At 38.8% G+C, this 18,660-nt stretch overlaps 2 protein-coding genes and 1 pseudogene across 3 annotated transcripts in view; 2 read left to right on the top strand and 1 right to left on the bottom strand.

Moving 5' to 3' along the window:
* LOC306851234 (cytoplasmic dynein 2 heavy chain 1-like) overlaps positions 1-9,530 on the bottom strand; it is a 129,421-nt pseudogene extending 119,891 nt beyond the window's left edge. Inside the window, exon 1 of the transcript in view lies at positions 9,426-9,530. The product of the transcript in view is annotated as a cytoplasmic dynein 2 heavy chain 1-like (transcript). The remainder of the gene's footprint in view (positions 1-9,425) is intronic.
* LOC306851007 (claudin-19-like) overlaps positions 1-18,660 on the top strand; it is a 564,676-nt gene that overhangs the window by 384,983 nt on the left and 161,033 nt on the right. The gene's annotated exons all lie outside the window — the stretch shown is intronic.
* Positions 9,309-16,484, top strand: LOC306851449 (frizzled-4-like). Its single transcript, XM_079387689.1, has 2 exons — positions 9,309-9,765; positions 14,246-16,484. The coding sequence occupies exons 1-2, from the start codon at positions 9,529-9,531 to the stop codon at positions 15,578-15,580; spliced, it is 1,572 nt and encodes a 523-aa protein (XP_079243815.1). The 5' UTR covers positions 9,309-9,528; the 3' UTR covers positions 15,581-16,484.

The raw sequence follows: 18,660 nt of genomic DNA, 5'->3' as shown, positions 1-18,660 counted from the left end.
TGCGCATGTGAGGGAGGGGCTCGCAGACTGAACTACATGAATAAGTCAATTATATCAGCAAACCACTGACACACACTTGTACTTCCTGCCAGTGAACACACATTTAAGCTTCACAGTCAGTGTGTGTGTGTTTAACGGATCCAGTTGTGTGAAACACATGACAATAAACCCGTCATCAGGTCAGAGAAGTGACAGTCATCAGATCTGCATGTTTTAAAGCCATTTAATTTAAGTCTAAACCCTAAGGGCAGTCTTTGTCTGTATAGAAACTTTCACTAGAACTTGAGGATCATTTTATGCATGTTCAAAGTAATTGAATTCCTAACGAAATTTGGGGGTGGAGCATATTCATCTGACCAATCACAGCACTCAGTGGATATAAGCAGATGCTTACCTCATTCTTTCTTGCCACTGACATTTTTAATTCAGCAAGCGACATGCAGTTATAACCTCAAAATAAAAAGTGCCCATATTATGGGTAATGTAAGGTTCATATTTTGGTTTTGGGAGTCCCCAACAACAGGCTGACATGCGTACAAGGTCAAAAAACACTTTCATTTTCTTATGCATTTATTTTTATCTTACTTGCTCAACGACTCCCAAACGATTCGCTCAACGATTAATTTTTCCAAACCCCTCCTTTGAGTGACACTAATCTGCGATGATTGGTCCTTTTGGTCTCATTTTAATTTCTTCATGCCTGTATAACGCCAGATAAAGCAGCGTTTGTGAGTGCAGTGCTGCTTTGTGTACAGCATTACCGGGAAACCGCTATTTTTACCGCTGCAAAAGTGACACATAGTAGTGAAGAATGAATTTGCATTTTCATTCTGACCAACGCCAAAAGACCAACAAGTGGGCGGGCAATATGCTAATGATTTATGTTGATATCAACATGGAACTGCTTGGAATTTGCTTTAAAATCAACTCTTTCTTTTGAGAGACAATAACTTTATACACGATATGATACGCATGCGCTGATTTGTGACTGCGTGTTTTGAGTTTAAGCTCCATCAAGTTGATTCTTTATCGTCTATTTTCTAACAATTTTATACTATCATTTTCGTTTCTATAACGTGTGAATATATCCCCTATAGCATTCTAAAACAAAACCAATCAGAGCGCCTTGTTATCACTAGTTTTATTTTGATTTCTCGAGTCTGTTATTAGCTTATAGCCCGTTAGCATCGGCAGCGATGCATAAAATGATCCTCAAGTTCTAGTGAAAGTGGCTGCCGCTAATCACGCTTACATTGCTAATACTCTATTCACACACATTACCATTGTTTCACTCTTACTTGCTTAAATGGCGGATTTGTGTCTACCTTTGAGTGCAGGTGAGGACACATTCGAGCTGCATTCGGTGCAGCTGGAGCTGGAGGCTGTGGAGAAGCAGATCCGCGACCTGGTGGAGAAGCAGGCCCAGCGGAGATCCGCGCTGGAAACATCCCGGGCTGACGCTCACAAGTCCGGGGTAAGTATACAGCACACTGCTAACACTCCCACCACCTCTACTCCGTGTGTTTCTCTGCACAGACCCTGTGCGCCCAGGACGCGATCTTCCCAGATGTCCTTCACCCCGGCGCCGGGACGCCATGGACCCTGGGTGCACCAGCAGCGAAAGACATGAGCCAGGCCCCGGGCGACGACCGTCCGTGCTACGTTAGCTGAAGGTAAAGGCACACTCACTTTTTCCCCGGTGCTCGTGTTCTCTATGTTTCTGCGCAGATACCCGCGATCCTGAAGGGCGATGAGAGCATCGGTGCTGTCGTGCTGCACGCGGGGGTTAACGGCACCAAGCTGCGGCAGACGGAGACACTGAAGAGGGACTTCAGGAGCCTGATCGAGACGATATGCAGCACATCGCCCGCGACGACAATCATCGTGTCAGGACCGCTTCCCACGTATCAACGAGGACACGAAACGTTCAGTAGACTTTTTGCTTTAAACGAATGGTTATTGTCATGGTGTAAAGAACAGAAACTGCTCTTTGTTAATAATTGGAATATTTTCTGGGAGCATCCTAGGCTTTTCCGTGCTGATGGCCTGCACCCCAGCAGAGTCGGAGCGGAACTCCTGTCGGACAACATCTCCAGGACGCTACGCTCCATCTGACTAGTAAGCCAATTCTCAAATAACTGCTATAATGACTTTTGTTCTACCCACTTACATCATAGAAGTACTTGCGTTGTCCAATCTATACAGACTGTGTCTGTTCCCCGAATAGCGAGGTCAAAATATAAATTTAATGCAGGATCTAGAAAAAATCTGATCGTGATTAAACCAGAAAAACGCAAAATAAATGAACAAAAACTATTTTTAGAGCTTGGGTCCTAAATATTAGATCACTCGCACCCAAAGCAGTTATTGTATTGTATTCAAGGGCAGGCTTTAAGATGGTTTAGATCCTACCTGTCCAATCGCTACCACTTTGTTCATTTAAATGGGGAGTCATCTCAATTATCACCAGTAAAGTATGGAGTACCACAAGGATCTGTCCTAGGTCCTCTGCTATTTTCAATATACATGTTGCCTCTTGGTAATATTATTAGAAAATACAGGATTAGTTTTCATTGTTATGCTGATGATACTCAACTATATATCTCAACAAAACCAGATGAAACTTCTAAACTATCTAAGGTAATAGATTGTGTAAAAAAATTAAAAGATTGGATGACCAATAATTTCCTCCTATTAAATTCAGATAAGACAGAGATATTACTTATTGGACAAAAAAAAAAAAATACACAGAATCTCTTGGATTACAATTTACAACTAGACGGATGCACTGTTACGTCCTCTAACGTCAAAAATCTGGGTGTTATATTAGACAGCAACTTGTCCTTTGAAAATCCTATTTCCCATGTTACAAAAACAGCATTCTTCCATCTTAGAAACATTGCCAATCTTCGAAACATGCTACCTGATTCTGATGCAGAAAAGCTAGTTCATGCATTCATGACCTCTAGACTGGACTATTGTAATGCACTGCTAGCTGGTTGTCCTGCATCTTCAATAAACAAGCTACAGATAGTCCAAAATGCAGCGACTAGAGTTCTTACCAGGTCAAGAAAATATGATCATATTACCCCAATTTTACAGTCTCTGCACTGGCTACCTATTCAGTTCCGTATCATTTACAAAATATTATTACTTGCCTATAAGGCCCTAAATGGTTTAGCTCCTGCGTACCTAACTTGTCTTCTACCACGCAACAATCCAACCCGCTCCCTAAGGTCGCAAAACTCTGGACATTTGGTAGTACCTAGGGTAGCAAAGTCCACTAAAGGAGGTAGAGCTTTTTCACATTTGGCTCCCAAACTCTGGAATAGCCTTCCTGATAACGTTCGGGGTTCAGACACACTCTCTCTGTTTAAATCTAGATTAAAGACACATCTCTTTAGCCAAGCATTCACATAATGCATCTTATAATCTTGTACTGCAGTTATATCTGATCAAATGTACATTATTATTATTCTTTAACTTAGGTTGAACAAATCATTAACATCCCGTGGTAACTAGGAATTACAGAAGCTTCAGTCTGGATCCAACCCCTAAATGATCTGAGATGACCGAACACCTGAGAAAAGATGATGCCAACCCCTCAGAGGACCTCAGAGGATGCCAATGCTCAGACAACATACAGAATTACCAAATTTTGCCATAAGTTAAATATATTAAGGTTCTGCAATATATAAATATATTGTGGAAACTTAATTTCCTGTAGAGCTGCTTTGCAACGATTTGTATCGTAAAAAGCGCTATACAAATAAACTTGAACTTGAACACGGTGCACATTCAGATTTAAAACTTTGCAGGATGTTTTTATTCACTTAGAGCTGTGTTACACACTGCATGAAAGCTCATTTTCCAAAATCCATAATAGAGGCACTTTTTGAGTGAAAAATATATCAGGAACATCAGTTTGAGCGGCAGTGCATTGTGGGATATAATTTCTCATATAATGCTCTAGTTGTATAGTGCACAAGTTGGCAAATTGCATGCATATATATACTGCATTTATAATAGTGTGATATTTTGAAACATACCTTTACTTCACAAGCTCTGCTTTCCCAGCATGCACATGGATCTGCAGACCTCCACATACAGATGTGTTTCTTACTCACTGAAGGCAGCCATCTGTGGCCTAATGGTTCAGGATCGGGGTCAGCAAGGTCACTGGTTCAAATCCGGGGGTGATTGATAGCTTCCATTGTATTTGTGTACTATAATTCAATTGGATACAAAGGTAAACAGTATAAAAATGCAATTAAAATTCTTTTTTTAATTATTATTATTATTATTATACACTTCTATTACACACATTTTCTTATTATCCACATTTCTGTTCGTATTATTTTTGTCACATCGTACTGTATATGCTGTTTTACTTGGAAATACATCACATAATGCAAGTAAAATACTTGTTTTATGTTGATGTTATATGCTGGTTGATTTCATGATAAGATATGGGATCATTTCAAATGTACAGTAATCAGATTTTTAGATTAAAGGTCTCTTAATTAAGTCTGATAAGCAAACAAAACCACCAGCAGACAAAATTAACAACAATCCATGTTCTTACTGACCCATACTGTATAGTGGAGGATTTCCTATTGATAGCATCAGAGACCACACACACACACACAAAACTGCATAGCAACTCCCTTCCCATCGCCACAGAAACATTTCCTGTCTCCATTGTCCTGCTAGAGAACATACTGACCATAACACACACAGACACACAACATACCCAGAGGGCACATTACACACACACACACACACACACAACAACACAAATACTCTCCCACACACTGAATAACAACAGAGACGCACATGACTGCAGTTCAGACGTCTACACACAGTGGCAGTGTGTGTATTTTGAGATATGGCCGCATGTATAATGCCCCAGTGAGGGGGTGGAATTTGCACTCAGCAGAATAGAAACCTGTAAAACATCACATCGCTGAGCGTTAGTCGCCACTGGTCTGAAAAGTCTTTAGTTTGTTTATTTTTTTCTACAATAAAACACTACTTTGCTGTTTATTCGATCGGTTCTTATGGATGGTTGAATGCACTGAATCAAATAAATGATTCACTGATTCATTTGTCCATACTTCTTTTCTGTAGTGAAATATTTAAGGTAATAGTTCACACAAAAAATTTAATTTGCTGAACATTTACTCACCCTCAGGTCCTCCAAGATGAGTTAGATGAGTTTGTTTCTTCATCAGATTTGGATGAATGTAGCATTGCATGAGTGTCTCAGCAATGGATGCTCTGCAATGAATGGGTGCCGTCAGAATGAGAGTCTAAACAGCTGATAAAAACATCACAATAATCCACACCACTCCAGTCCATCAGTTAACATCTTCAGAAGCCAAAAGCTGAAACAAATCAATCATTAAGACATTTTAACTTTAAACCATTGCTAAAATAAATAGTCCATAATCCATAATGACGCTTCCTCCAGTGAAAAAGTGGTCTGAATCAGGAGAGAAATCTGCACAGATCAAGCACTGTGTACCAAAATGGTCCAAAACAGCTCTAAACAAATATGTTGGTGGATTTTGATGTGAGAGACAACAGGAGATGGACTTTTTCTCTGGAAGAAGCATTATTATGGAATATGGATTTTTTTTTTGCCAGAAGTGAAGAAGTTAAAACATTTTAATGATGGACTTGTTTCTTACAAACATGAAGCTTCACAAGATGTTAACTGATGGACTGGAGTGGTGTGGATTATTGTGATGTTTTTATCAGCTGTTTGGACTCTCATTCTGACGGCACCCATTCACTGCAGAGCATCCATAAGTGGGCAAGTAAAAAGGTAAAAGTGTGCTTCTTTTTTACACTGAGAATGACAAAAATTGTTTGCTTGTTTTGTTTTTTACATAAATTCACCCTAGTTAAACAGACACTGTTCCTTTTAATAGCTTCACTGTGTTTAGCCAGCATTTGTGAAGAGCTTAGTGCTAAAAGGGCTGCTTGACTGTAATTCAACTACTTTAAATTATGAGTAGCTTGTTGTTTGGCAAACTTCAGCTTCACACACGCAGACCACACAAACCACGCTACCAGCAAAATCAAAGCAGCAGCCAAGTTTCAATCATACAGAAACATTCCACTAATGTTTAAGAAAAAAACTGCATCTGTATGAAGAGAGCGAGTGAGAGAGATGTTGTGGTTTTGTTGCTCTGAGACGCATGAACCCACAAGCAGCCCGGCAGCCTTCCCAGAAAACAACTATATTTCTGACAAGCACTCTAATGCAACCACAACAAACACACACACACACCCGGAGGCTTATGGGTCTAAAGATATCTATGGGTTGAGGGGGGTTAACTCGCCAACAAGCTTAGATTTATGATGTGTTCGAGGAGACAGTTATCAAACAGCCACTGACACGCACACACACTTAAACTGGCTTGTTTAATTGGTTGATTTGAAGAAAATAATTGATGTGATTTGCTGACTGCTTGGCTGAATGATTTGATTGGTTGCAATAACTGAGGGTGTTTTCATCTTGAATCACAAATAAGATCTCAATAAACGAATTGTTGACCCAAAAATGAATATTTGTTGAAAATGTCCTCACCATCAGGCCATCCGAGAGGCTGACAAAAGCTGTGTGTTTGTAAGAAACAAATCCATCATTAAGATGTTTTTAACTAAAATATGAGTCCATAATCCATAATAACACTTCCTCCAGTGAAAAAGTCCATCACCTGTTGTCTCGCACATCAAAATTCACTAGAGCTGTTTTGGCTTGTAAACGGTGCTTGATCTGTGCAGATTTCTCTCCTGATTCACACCAGAACACTTTTTCACCGGAGTACAGTTATTATGGATTATGCACTTGTATTTGAAGTTAAAAATAAGACTTGATGGATTTGTTTCATACAAACACGCAGTTTTTGGCTTCTCAAGATGTTAACTGATGGACTGGAGTGGTGTGTGTTATTGTGATGTTTTTATCAGCTGTTTGGACTCTCATTCTGACGGCACCCATTCACTGCAGAGCATCCATTGCTGAGACACTGATGCAGAGACACATTTCTCCAAATCTGATGAAGAAACAAACTCATCTACATCTTGGATGACCTGAGAGCGAGTACTTTTTCAACAAATGTTCAGTTGTGGGTCAACTACTCCTTTAAATCCTAATTGTTACTCATGAACATGGACACAATTGTCTTATTTGTGTCTATTTTAATTTCTCGTAATGAATCTGATGTGAAATAATTAGATATGTTAATAAGAACTCCATTAAGACTCTTGCAACTTCTGAGCAATAAAGTTTTCAGTTATAATTCAACAGATCAATAAACCTATTTAAACAACAAAGTGTTTGAAGTAAATAAGCTTCAGAGTTTGCGTCTATGACAACCTCAGATAAATTGTTGCCAGGCCCTGTCGCCATGGTTATGCTTCTCGGACACCGTACTAATTAAACGGGAAAGTTGTACACTGCTACAGCTTCTACAAACACACACATACACACACATTTCATTAAACACAATACAAACACAGTTTTTTTTTATCCTGTTGATTCAAACGTTCCTTCTGTTTCAACTTGGATTCCATCCAGAGCAGCTGCTACACATGCGTTTACTTATCTGAATGAGGACATACCACAGACTTCTATTGTCTTATTTACAGCTGATTATGATGACCGAGTGTCCCATAACCTCTAAGGAAACCTTCTGCATTAAAAAATGTGCTCTTTTTCAACCAAACACTCCAACTGAATGAATGACTGAATGAATGAATGGAAGAGCGTGCAATGGCGCAAGAGAAAATCCGAACTTTCCAAACATGCCATTTAAAACCTAATTATTACTGATTGCTGTTGTGTGATTAACAGAAGCCCTCTTGATATTAGTGCAATTATTTATTTAATTTACACATTTAAATGCCACATTTTAAAGCATTTTTGGAAGTGCATCATTGAGTCCTAATGACTCTGAATTAGTCTATTGTGTTTCACACATCCAGACATTAGGCTCATTTAAAGTCATTATGGCTTCACTAAACGACACTGAAGCACTAATGTCTCTCAGCAGACTATTGTGTCGCACACACTGCATACTGTGCATCATGTTTATCATTCTACAACCATGATTACTAAGAATATTCACGGACAGTCAGCTGAAGCGACTGAAGGCTGCTGGGATACTCGTCCTGACCGCATTGCAGCACAATCTATCGGCTCATTACCATTTTAATAGCTGCTCCACGGATACCAGCCTGCTTGTCTCCTTTTTCCCAGTCTGTCGTTTAAAAACTGCTAATTACTGCTGACCTCCGCCCGTCGGGGTCACGGGAGGGGGTTGGGAGCAGGCCGGGTGTCGGGCAGGGGGTTTTATTCTGATAGTTAGTGAGCAGTGAGGCGAAACAGAGGGAGGAGACGCATCAATCTAACGCTTGTAATCTGGGTTCAGACCCCCAAATCTCTGTCCAAAAGAGAAGTTTCTTCACACGGATCACTTTAATCAGAGTCTGGATCCCTGCTGCATTAAACTCAATAACTAGCTTTAAGAAAAAACATCTAACAGGGAAAGTTCTCAGAATGTTCCGGTAAGGTCTTCTCTCAAAGTTTTGCGACACTTTTTAAATGTTGCTACATGTTTCAGAACGTTTAGAGGACATTCAAAAGTAACATTCCCAAAGTGTTTGCAAAATTCTAAATTCTAAATGAATTCAAAAATCATTTTAAAAACTGGACGTCACTGGTTCACTGGAAGAACTTTCACAAATAACGTTTTCATAACTTAATGGCAACTTTAGTAAAACATTCTTTTTTTTTTTTTGGCTGGGTACCTGCTATATATATATATATATATATATATATATAAATACTTAATAGACATTCAGTAGATGTACATTCAAACATTTGGAATTGAAACCTTGATATGTATATTTTAATATTATTATTCATGTCGGTCATCTAGTGCTTGGCATGAAATCTGTTAATGATTTAAAAGTTATTATTGAAGCTAGACAAGAGGAAACTAAGTTATTTTAGTATTTAAGCTGACTATCCAATTAATAAATAATAAAAAAAATAACTAAAAGTAGCCTAATAAAAAAAAAAGTTTCATTTGAAAATGGTTTAAGACGAATATATGGGAAATACTACAAATAAAAGGACATGCATTGTACTTTAAGTGATAAAGATGAAAAAGAAGACCGTCTCACTTTCTCTGTTTTATTGTTGTGGCCACTCTAAGCCCCGCCCCCACTCTGAAGCTGACGCTCTGATTGGCTGACGGGGCATCTGTCCCGTCTCAGTCTAGACCTCAACCGGACAGAACCCGCGCGACTGCGCCTCGGACGCACCGGAGCACGCAGAAGACACGGATCGTTACTTGTAGACAGGACTTTAAGGAAGCTCGTTAGGTTTATTCCGGAACGGAACTAACGGAACACGGGGCAGTTTCACACTTTAACGGACCCTCTCGCTCTGGCACGAGACTGCGTCTGAACTCCGGGGAAAGCTCGCGCTGGATTTCCGCCGATAGCGTCATGGCTCGGTTCGGTTTCGGGCTCGCGCTGCTGGCGCTCGCGGTGGGGCTCGCGCACGCGTTTGGGGACGAGGAGGAGATGAGCTGCGATCCGATCCGCATCTCCATGTGTCAGGATCTGGGCTACAATGTGACCAAGATGCCGAACCTGGTGGGAAACGTGCTGCAGTCCGACGCCGAACTGCAACTGACCACATTCACACCGTTAATACAGTACGGCTGCTCGAGCCAGCTGAAGGTGAGAGTTCACACACACACACACACACACACACACACACACACACACACAGTAACCAGACCCTACACATACACATCACACACACATTTTTAAATCTTGAAAATCATTTTAAAGCAACAACATAAGAAAAACAGTAACATTATAATGATATTATTATTATTAAAATTATCATTACATTATAAAAACAATAAATTACTTTAACAACAACGCATACAATAATTATTTTGTAATAATTTCTAAATCATTATTGTGACAAAGGAACAATTAATTAAAATAATGATTTATAGTAGTAAGAATAATCACAATAATAAAAAAATAAAAATTATGATTACTTACAAATAAAAAAAAATATTTAAAATAAATATATAAAATATAAATATGAGAAAAAAAATTTGTGTTATCAATAATTATTGTGACAAGGTAAACATTCAAATAATGATTTATAATAATATTACTAATAATTCATTTGTAATATTATTATATGTTTATGATAACAATAATAATAATTATTAATAATAATTAAGGTACCAGTAATGTTTACAAACAATAATGTAAAACAGTCATTCCAATCAAATACTTCTAATTCAGAACTTTACCCAGAATGTACACACACAAACACACACATACACACATACACACACACACACACACACACACACACATACACACACACACACACACACATATACACACACACACACATATACACACACACACACACATACACACACAAACACACACATACACACGCACACACACACACACACACACACACACAGAGAGTACTGGAGGAAGGCTCTACACACAGTGTGTTTGTCTCATACTTGTGACGAGCAGATTCCTGGAATTGTCTTCATAAATGCCTTAAAACGAACTTGTGCTGGTCTGCAGTCTCTGCATTAGTGAAAGGTGTTCATAAACAGGTCAAATTATCTCTTAATACACTAGCAGCTTTCTGTAAGTCTATAAATATATGGATTATCTTAATAAGCATAATTCCGAGTTGATTAATTCAAGGACAGTATGAAGTCCTCGTAAGTGTGTTTGTGTATGTGTGTGAGCATTGAAGACAGAGGCAGTTGTTGTTTTATTGATTCAGCGCGGAGAAGAAACCTCCCACTCGGATTCCCGTGTGTGTTTGCTGGAGAATCTCGTGATTAAAGCTGCTTTAGATGCTGCCCGGTTATCACAAACATCTTGAAGCAAGAACACTTCTGCCCAAAGCGGCTCTTGGTTAAGAAAATGGCATACTGATGCATGTTTTTCAGTCCACAATTGCTGATTTCTTGAAGTGTATGTGACCACAGCACAAGTCTGTAGCTTCCTTTTATGAGAGCAGTCCTGCATCACAGAATTTCCCTACTACTCATACACACAGCAGGGAAGCCCATAACATAAAAAACCTCACAAATACAAACAGACATGCAACACATACTGTCTGCACATGCATAATGCAACAAACCAATGTTTTCTTCTCCTTTAGAAGAAAACACACTATACTAGAAAACAAAAGTTGAAAAGCCCAAATGTGTGCTGTTTAGACATGCAACGGATGCCATCTGCACACATATGTGACAAACCAGTGTTTTTCTCCTTTACAGCCTCAGAAAATGTGCAATAATAGAATCACACATTTGAAAAGCACTTAATTTTTTTCTCATTTACACCTTTGAAAAACATGCAATACAAGAAAACACATAGAAAAGCACAAATATGTGCCAATTAGACATGCAAACGTGACAAAGAATTTATTTTTTCTCATTTAGGGCTTTAGAAAACATGCAATTGTAATTCTAAATATGGCTGCAAGCAGCGATTACCGGGCTTGAAGCAGTTTACGGACTTTAAGGTGGTATGCTTTTAGGGTCTAGGCCAAAGTGGATGAATAGCTGGCAGTGAAACACATCAAAAATGGAGAATAGGCTCACACACACACAGAGAAATTAAATGGTTAAACTATCATGTTAATAATTATTAAGCCTGCTTATATACACACTCACACACGGACATACATGCACACACATTTTGTTGCAGATACAGATATTTGATATAAATGACAGGTGACAATAGTTTTTGTGGTACAGACAAGACAATACAGGTGTCTTCTCCTTTTAAGAGTTTATGTCATTTTCAGGTTTCTCTGATCATAATATGGCAAAAATTGTAAAAACTGACATATCTGTATGAACAAAATGGTAAACTTGAATTAAATGTGATTTTAAATGTTATTAATAGCAATTTCTCATACAACACTGTGTTTTTAACCTTTATAACTATTATAGTGTTATTTTTTGCCCAATCTCTCTTAAATTTTGCATGCTTGTTTAGAATGAAATTATGCATCATTTTACACAGTTTGTGGGCTTTGTTTTAGTATTAATAGGCCTTTGGGTAAACTATATGAATAACATATTCTAAAATGACCAGTTTATAGTTGTCCAAAAGCAAATGTTCAACATTGTTTTGATAATTATTGCCCTAGAGAGTCTAGAGAACAGTACTGCACTGATTTTATTGATTGAGTTCAAAACTGAAGGCTAGTTGACAAATGCATGCTTTTAAATAATCTCAAATACTTAAAGAACAGTTTAATTGACAGCAGTGATCCTTGAGGCAAAGTTGATCAGAATGAGAAGATCTATCGTATGATATGATCTAGTGTATTTGTGAATATATGAGCAATTTGAGGCCATTTACCGTAGAAATCTTGGTTTTTGAAACCTTTTAAGGTGTTATAGCGCCACCTATAGTCTGATCTCTATGAAGCTTTGCATGCTTGTTAAGAGTCATCTGACACATGCTTTCACCAAGCTTCGTAAAGTTTCGAGTTTTCATTTAGATTTTATAGGCTTCTGGGTATCTTTGGCCACACCCCTTTTTTAATGACCTCGCTACAGCTAACCAAATGACAAAATTAAATTTTTTTTTTTTGATAATTATTGGTCTAGAGTGTCCAGAGAATTGCTCTGTAGTGGCTTCATCGAGAAAAAAAACTAGTTTGTGCCAACTAGTGGCCGATTTCTTTCAAAATTCGTACAGACCTTTAGGGCCATGAGTCGAACATGCCCACCTAGTTTCGTTACAATCGACCTCCGTTAACCTTGTCTAATAGGCGCAAAAGTAGCTTTTTTTAAATAATCTTGAGTTGTTCATCATGAGGAGATTTATCTTTTGATATGAAGATGTAGTGTCTGTGTATATATGAATTTTTTTTTTAAATATTGAAATAGTGTTTTTGAAGACTTTTTTTACTGTTATAGCGCCACCTATGGACCGATCTCCTTGAAACTTTGCATGCTTGTTAAGAGTCATCAGACACATGTTTTCACCAAGTTTCGTAAAGTTTTGAGTTTTTAAGTTTTATAAGCTTTTGGGTATTTCTGGTCACGCCCCTTTTTTAAATGATCCCATTATAGCTAACCAAAAGACAAAATTCCCAAAAAAATTGATAATTATTGATCTAGAGAGTCCACAGAATATTACTCCAATGGTTTTGTTATGATCCGGCGACAAGGTTTTTAACATATTTGAGAATATTTAATGAACGATTTGATTGACAGCAATAGTCCTTGAGGCAAAGTTGCTCATTATGAGATCTATCAAATAATATGCATATTGTGTGGATGTGTGAAACACCACGTGATTACAGAGCCATAAAACTCGACAGCGACAACTAGTGGCCGATTTCTTTAAAAATTCTTACAGACCTTTAGGGCCATGAGTCGAACATGCCCACCGAGTTTCGTTCCGATCGACCTCCGTTAACTTTGTCTAATAGGTGCTTAAACTTCTTTGGCCAATGGCGGCCATGTGTTTTGAGATACGCGAATATCCTCATGTGCGCCATTGGACAAAGACATTGCATACCAATTTTCAGGTGGATCGGACCAACTGTTGCTTAGTTATAATTTTAGTTTTTTTTTGTTTATAGCGCCACCAAATGGCAGAGCTGCACAATTTTTTATTTGATCAAATATTGAGCTCATACACGTGTACCGAGATTGGTGAAGATATCTCATTACATTCGAGATTTATGCTTCAATTAAAATTTGGCTAAATTGTACTGTTTCGCGCGAAAATTGAAATTTCTACTTTTTTATTTTATAATAATTGATATTCAATGTCCACAGAATATTTCTGCAGTGGTTTTGTTCCGAACGGGCAAAAAACCTAAGACTAGTTTGAAAAAGTAGATTTCGGATATAGGTCAATTTTGCAGAAAAACGGTGCGTCGGAGAGAAAATATGCACCAATTCTAAAAACATGCAGTACTAGAAAACAAATCTAATGCTGCACACGTGATTCATCAAACCAATGTTTTTTCTCCTTTAGAGCATCTAAAAACATGCATTACTAGAAAACACATCTGAAAAGCACAAATCCTCTGCTTATGAGGATTTAGAAGCTCTCCTGATTTTCCAGGAAATATTTTGTGTGTTTGCAAATATCTAATCCTCTCCCTGGCTTTGCTTTCTTGCAGTTCTTCCTATGCTCCGTCTACGTTCCCATGTGTACGGAGAAGGTGCCCATCCCCATCGGCCCGTGTGGCAGCATGTGCTTATCTGTAAAGAGGAAGTGTCTTCCGGTCCTGCAGGAGTTTGGTTTTGTGTGGCCAGAGCTCTTGAACTGCAGCCTGTTCCCGCCCACCAACGACCAGAACCACATGTGCATGGAGGGTCCGGGCGATGAGGACCCACTGTTTCACGCCGTCCGTCCAATGCCGCCGCAGGAGGAGGAGTGCATGGCGCTGGGAGACGGCGTGGAGAAGTATGTATGGGTGAAGCGCAGCGGCAGCTGCTCGCTGCAGTGTGGATACGACACGGGATTGTACCGGCGACAGTCCAAAGTCTTTACCGATGTGTGGATGGCGGTGTGGGCGGTTCTCTGCTTCATCTCCACCACGTTCACCGTCCTGACCTTCCTGGTAGACTCCTCACGGTTTTCCTATCCGGAACGACCTATTATTTTCCTTAGCATGTGCTGCAATATTTACAGCGTAGCCTACATCGTCCGGCTGACCGTCGGTCGTGAACGCATCTCCTGCGACTTGGAAGAAGCGGCTGTACCTGTCCTAGTGCACGAGGGGTTGAAAAACACAGGCTGCGCCATCGTCTTCCTCCTCACGTATTTCTTCGGCATGGCGAGTTCAATCTGGTGGGTGATCCTGACGCTCACGTGGTTCCTGGCGGCTGGGCTGAAGTGGGGTCACGAAGCCATCGAAATGCACAGTTCATACTTCCACATCGCGGCTTGGGCCATTCCCGCCGTCAAGACCATCGTCATCCTCATCATGCGGTTGGTGGACGCTGACGACCTTTCTGGGATGTGTTACGTGGGCAACCAGAACCTTGATGCGCTCACTGGATTCGTAGTTGCTCCACTATTTACATACTTGGTAATCGGGACGCTGTTTATTGCCGCTGGGTTGGTTGCACTGTTCAAGATCCGCTCGAATTTGCAAAAGGACGGGACAAAGACGGACAAGCTAGAGCGGCTGATGGTAAAAATCGGCGTGTTTTCAGTGCTCTACACGGTGCCGGCCACTTGCGTCATTGCGTGCTACTTTTACGAAATCTCCAATTGGGCTGACTTTCGCCAGTCGGCGAGGGATTCGTACATGGCGGCGGAGATGCTGCGGATTTTTATGTCTCTGCTGGTGGGAATCACGTCAGGAATGTGGGTTTGGTCCGCCAAAACGCTTCACACGTGGCAGCGATGTTCCCTCCGACTCGTGCACACTGGGCGAAACAATCGCATCAAACGGACCGCCAACGGCTGGGTCAAACCAAGCAAAGGCAATGAGACGGTTGTGTGATAAAGAGACAGAGGCACCCATGCCCATGTAGCACTATCGTTCGTTCACTTTTTTGCAAAATGTTCTTAAGATGATCTTACACTGGACGGACCTGGTGCAGCAGTTTTTCCGTGTAAATATGCACTACGTCAAACTCTCACTGAAGTGCCTTCGTTTTTGTGGACGAGCTACTCAACCGATTCTGGGAAACGTAGTTCTTTACTCCTCAGCGTTCAGCGCCGTTTACCTCGCAACACATCACAGCTGCCGGAATGCTTATGAGACTCATTAATGCTTCGTTCACGTTGTGTTGGAAATTCAAAATATTGAAGCAGAAAGTAAATGTGCAATGGCATGTCAGAATTATGTGTAGAGGTTGCCTAACTAACTTTAACTGTTGACATTTTGCTGTCGTTTTACGTCTTGCATGACGTCACAATGCTCAAGCGAGTTTCCGTGAATGGTTTTTACAGGTCAAACTCAACAGAACGTGAACGCATTATAAGTTATTGTGCAGAGATTACCTTCACTATTTAGTTACTGTCTATTTTTGATATGACAAAGCTATGATGGGACTTTTGTTTTGTTTTTTGCGCTGTCAGACACACATTCACTCTGAATATGACATGTGACAATCACTGACCGTGCCATACGGGCCTCCCGTAGGGTCGATGAATGTATTGACCGATGATAAACTCTTAAACCTTTAAAAAGTGCCTCAAAAACTCACATGCAGGTGGTACAGTCCTGGATTTCATGAAGGACTTCTGGATCGATTTGTACATAAACTGATGTTTGTAGCTGTAATGTGTTATTTTTGTGTTATGAAATGCTAATTTATCTTTGTAAAAACTAAGAAACTGAACAAAAATGAATTTATTTAAGAATACTTTTGTAACAAATGAAAAATTAAACTTTGAAAATCAATTCCAGACTCAATGTGCATCTTTTGTTTATAGATGTATGGTTCACTATTAAAACTCCCTCTGTAGGTTTACAACTTCAGACGCCTTGTGACTCGAGTAAATCTGCACTATGTGACCAGGAATTAAAGGATTGTTTTGGGCATTAGGTAGCAAATCTCTCTTCGCAGAATTAGAGGCTTGACTCTTTTTTAGATTGTTTTAAAATTCCTCCACCCCGAAATGATTTGGACAAAGACTTATCCTCCAGTCCAACTTTCCCCCTCGGGGTCACCACACCCGGCTCAGGGTTTCAGACAATGTCAGATGGTTATAGGTCTTTCATGGGCTATTAGTCTTGAAATGCTTTAATTTGCTGAGTAAACTAAATATAGATATGCATTTTCAATATAGGAATTTTAAATGACCAGATTTCACGGCCCAAAACAGTTGCATAGTCGGGTAAATGGCCAGTTTAGAATAAATACCTGTTTTTATCTAATGATTGTGGATTAAAATGTTTTACAAAATGTTTAAAGCCACATCAGCCAGTTCCTAATATGATGCTGCTCCCTAAAGGTCATTTGAAGCACTACAGATGAACCCATCAGAGGAGAACAGACTTTTGCAGTGACATGCAATTCAAATTATTTTTCGATTTGTGTTGCATCCCATTAAAAATCATCAGATTTAGTTTTCAAATTTATCTCATGTAATAAACAGCAATAAAGTTTTGACATTTTGAGACACTTAATAGTTGGGACAGTTGTCTGATGATCGAATGCATAAATTCCAGGAAATATTCTTCATTAACAGTAAATGCTACTTTTAAAATAAAGTCAACATGAAGTGGCATTTGCTACCTGTTTACTGTCATAATGTGAAACAAAAGAAAACGTGGGACTTGATTGTGTTAAACAGAGCAAAGTTTCCAAAACTGGCCTGTGATGACCTTTAATTTGGCCCATCATTTCCACTTTCTTGTGGGGGGGGGGACACACAATTGAAGCATATCTCTAATTTATAATTTTGTTTTAATATTTTTTGTTGTTGTTTTAACATTTTATTTGACTAAATTATAATATAGTTGGATTTAGTAGTTCAGCCCACAGCCCTCTGTCAAGTTAGATTTTTGGCACTTTGTAGTAAAACTTATAAAAATAGAAAGTTAGCATATTACTTAGGAATGATGTTCAATCCATACATAACCATTTAGCCTAACAACCAACCAATCGAGGTTATAAACTCTACTAAATTCAACTACTACGGGGAGTTTCTAAAGAGATGGTACACCAAAATGAATTATTAGAAGCTTTTCACAATACTTTGGTATGCCCATTATAATGTATAAAAATATTTATTTCATTTTCATATTTTTAGCATAAAATAATGTCTTATATCTTTCTTAAACCAAGCATTTTGTCATGTCCCTGAGGTACTTCACAGAGTTTGTACTTGGAAAATTCTTAACAAAATGCGCAGTGTCTGTGATTTTTGGCAATAATGTAAGCATTTATTTGTGTTCCTTTCTTGTGAAATATATTTATCTTAAAAAATGTAAGATATTTTATAAAAAAACAGACTTTAAAGTTATGTCTGAACTCAACCCGTCACACTAACCATTTTATGCCCATAATAATTTGGACTCCACTCATATGTCACATCATTTACCAGAAATTACATCATTCAGATCTCTAATAGTGGTGCAGAAAATGGTTAGTATTATTATACGTTTTATTCATGTTTTTGAGGCAATACTCAGGGAGAGTACTGTCAAGCCTAACAACTCAACCCCGTCACATAAAATTAACATGGAAAACTGTTATGTTTCAACATTTTATTTTAATTCATAAGTATATGCAATGTGTTTATTTTATTGCTGCCATATATGGTCTACTCACCTACTCTACAAGAGAAGCAGTGGCCATTTACAAATACATGTATTTCTCATTGTTACGGGGTTGTAAACTTGTGACAAGGTTGAGATATTTACATCATTTATTAATCATTTTAATGAAATAGATATAAAATAGTCATGGTTTCAGTAAATATATACTTACCAAAATCATGACAACTCATATTTGCCGAATAACCGAATCTAAAAAAAAAAAAACTAAACATCATGAAGAATCGTTTCTGAAAAGCTAACTTCTGAAAATCTTTCATTTGAGATGCTCATTAGGAAATCAGAGTCAGGGA

The sequence above is a fragment of the Barbus barbus genome (genome assembly GCF_936440315.1).
Source record: "Barbus barbus genome assembly, chromosome: 31".
NCBI lineage: Eukaryota > Metazoa > Chordata > Actinopteri > Cypriniformes > Cyprinidae > Barbus > Barbus barbus.
Note: the sequence above shows the minus strand (reverse complement) of the source record. Positions and strands in the feature narration are given on the sequence as shown.

Coding starts and splice junctions, on each gene's coding strand:
- LOC306851449 (XM_079387689.1), top strand. CDS start 9,529: ATGGCTCGGTTCGGTTTCGGGCTCGCGCTGCTGGCGCTCGCGGTGGGG. Junction 9,766..14,245: donor GCTGCTCGAGCCAGCTGAAG/GTGAGAGTTCAC, acceptor GCTTTCTTGCAG/TTCTTCCTATGCTCCGTCTA.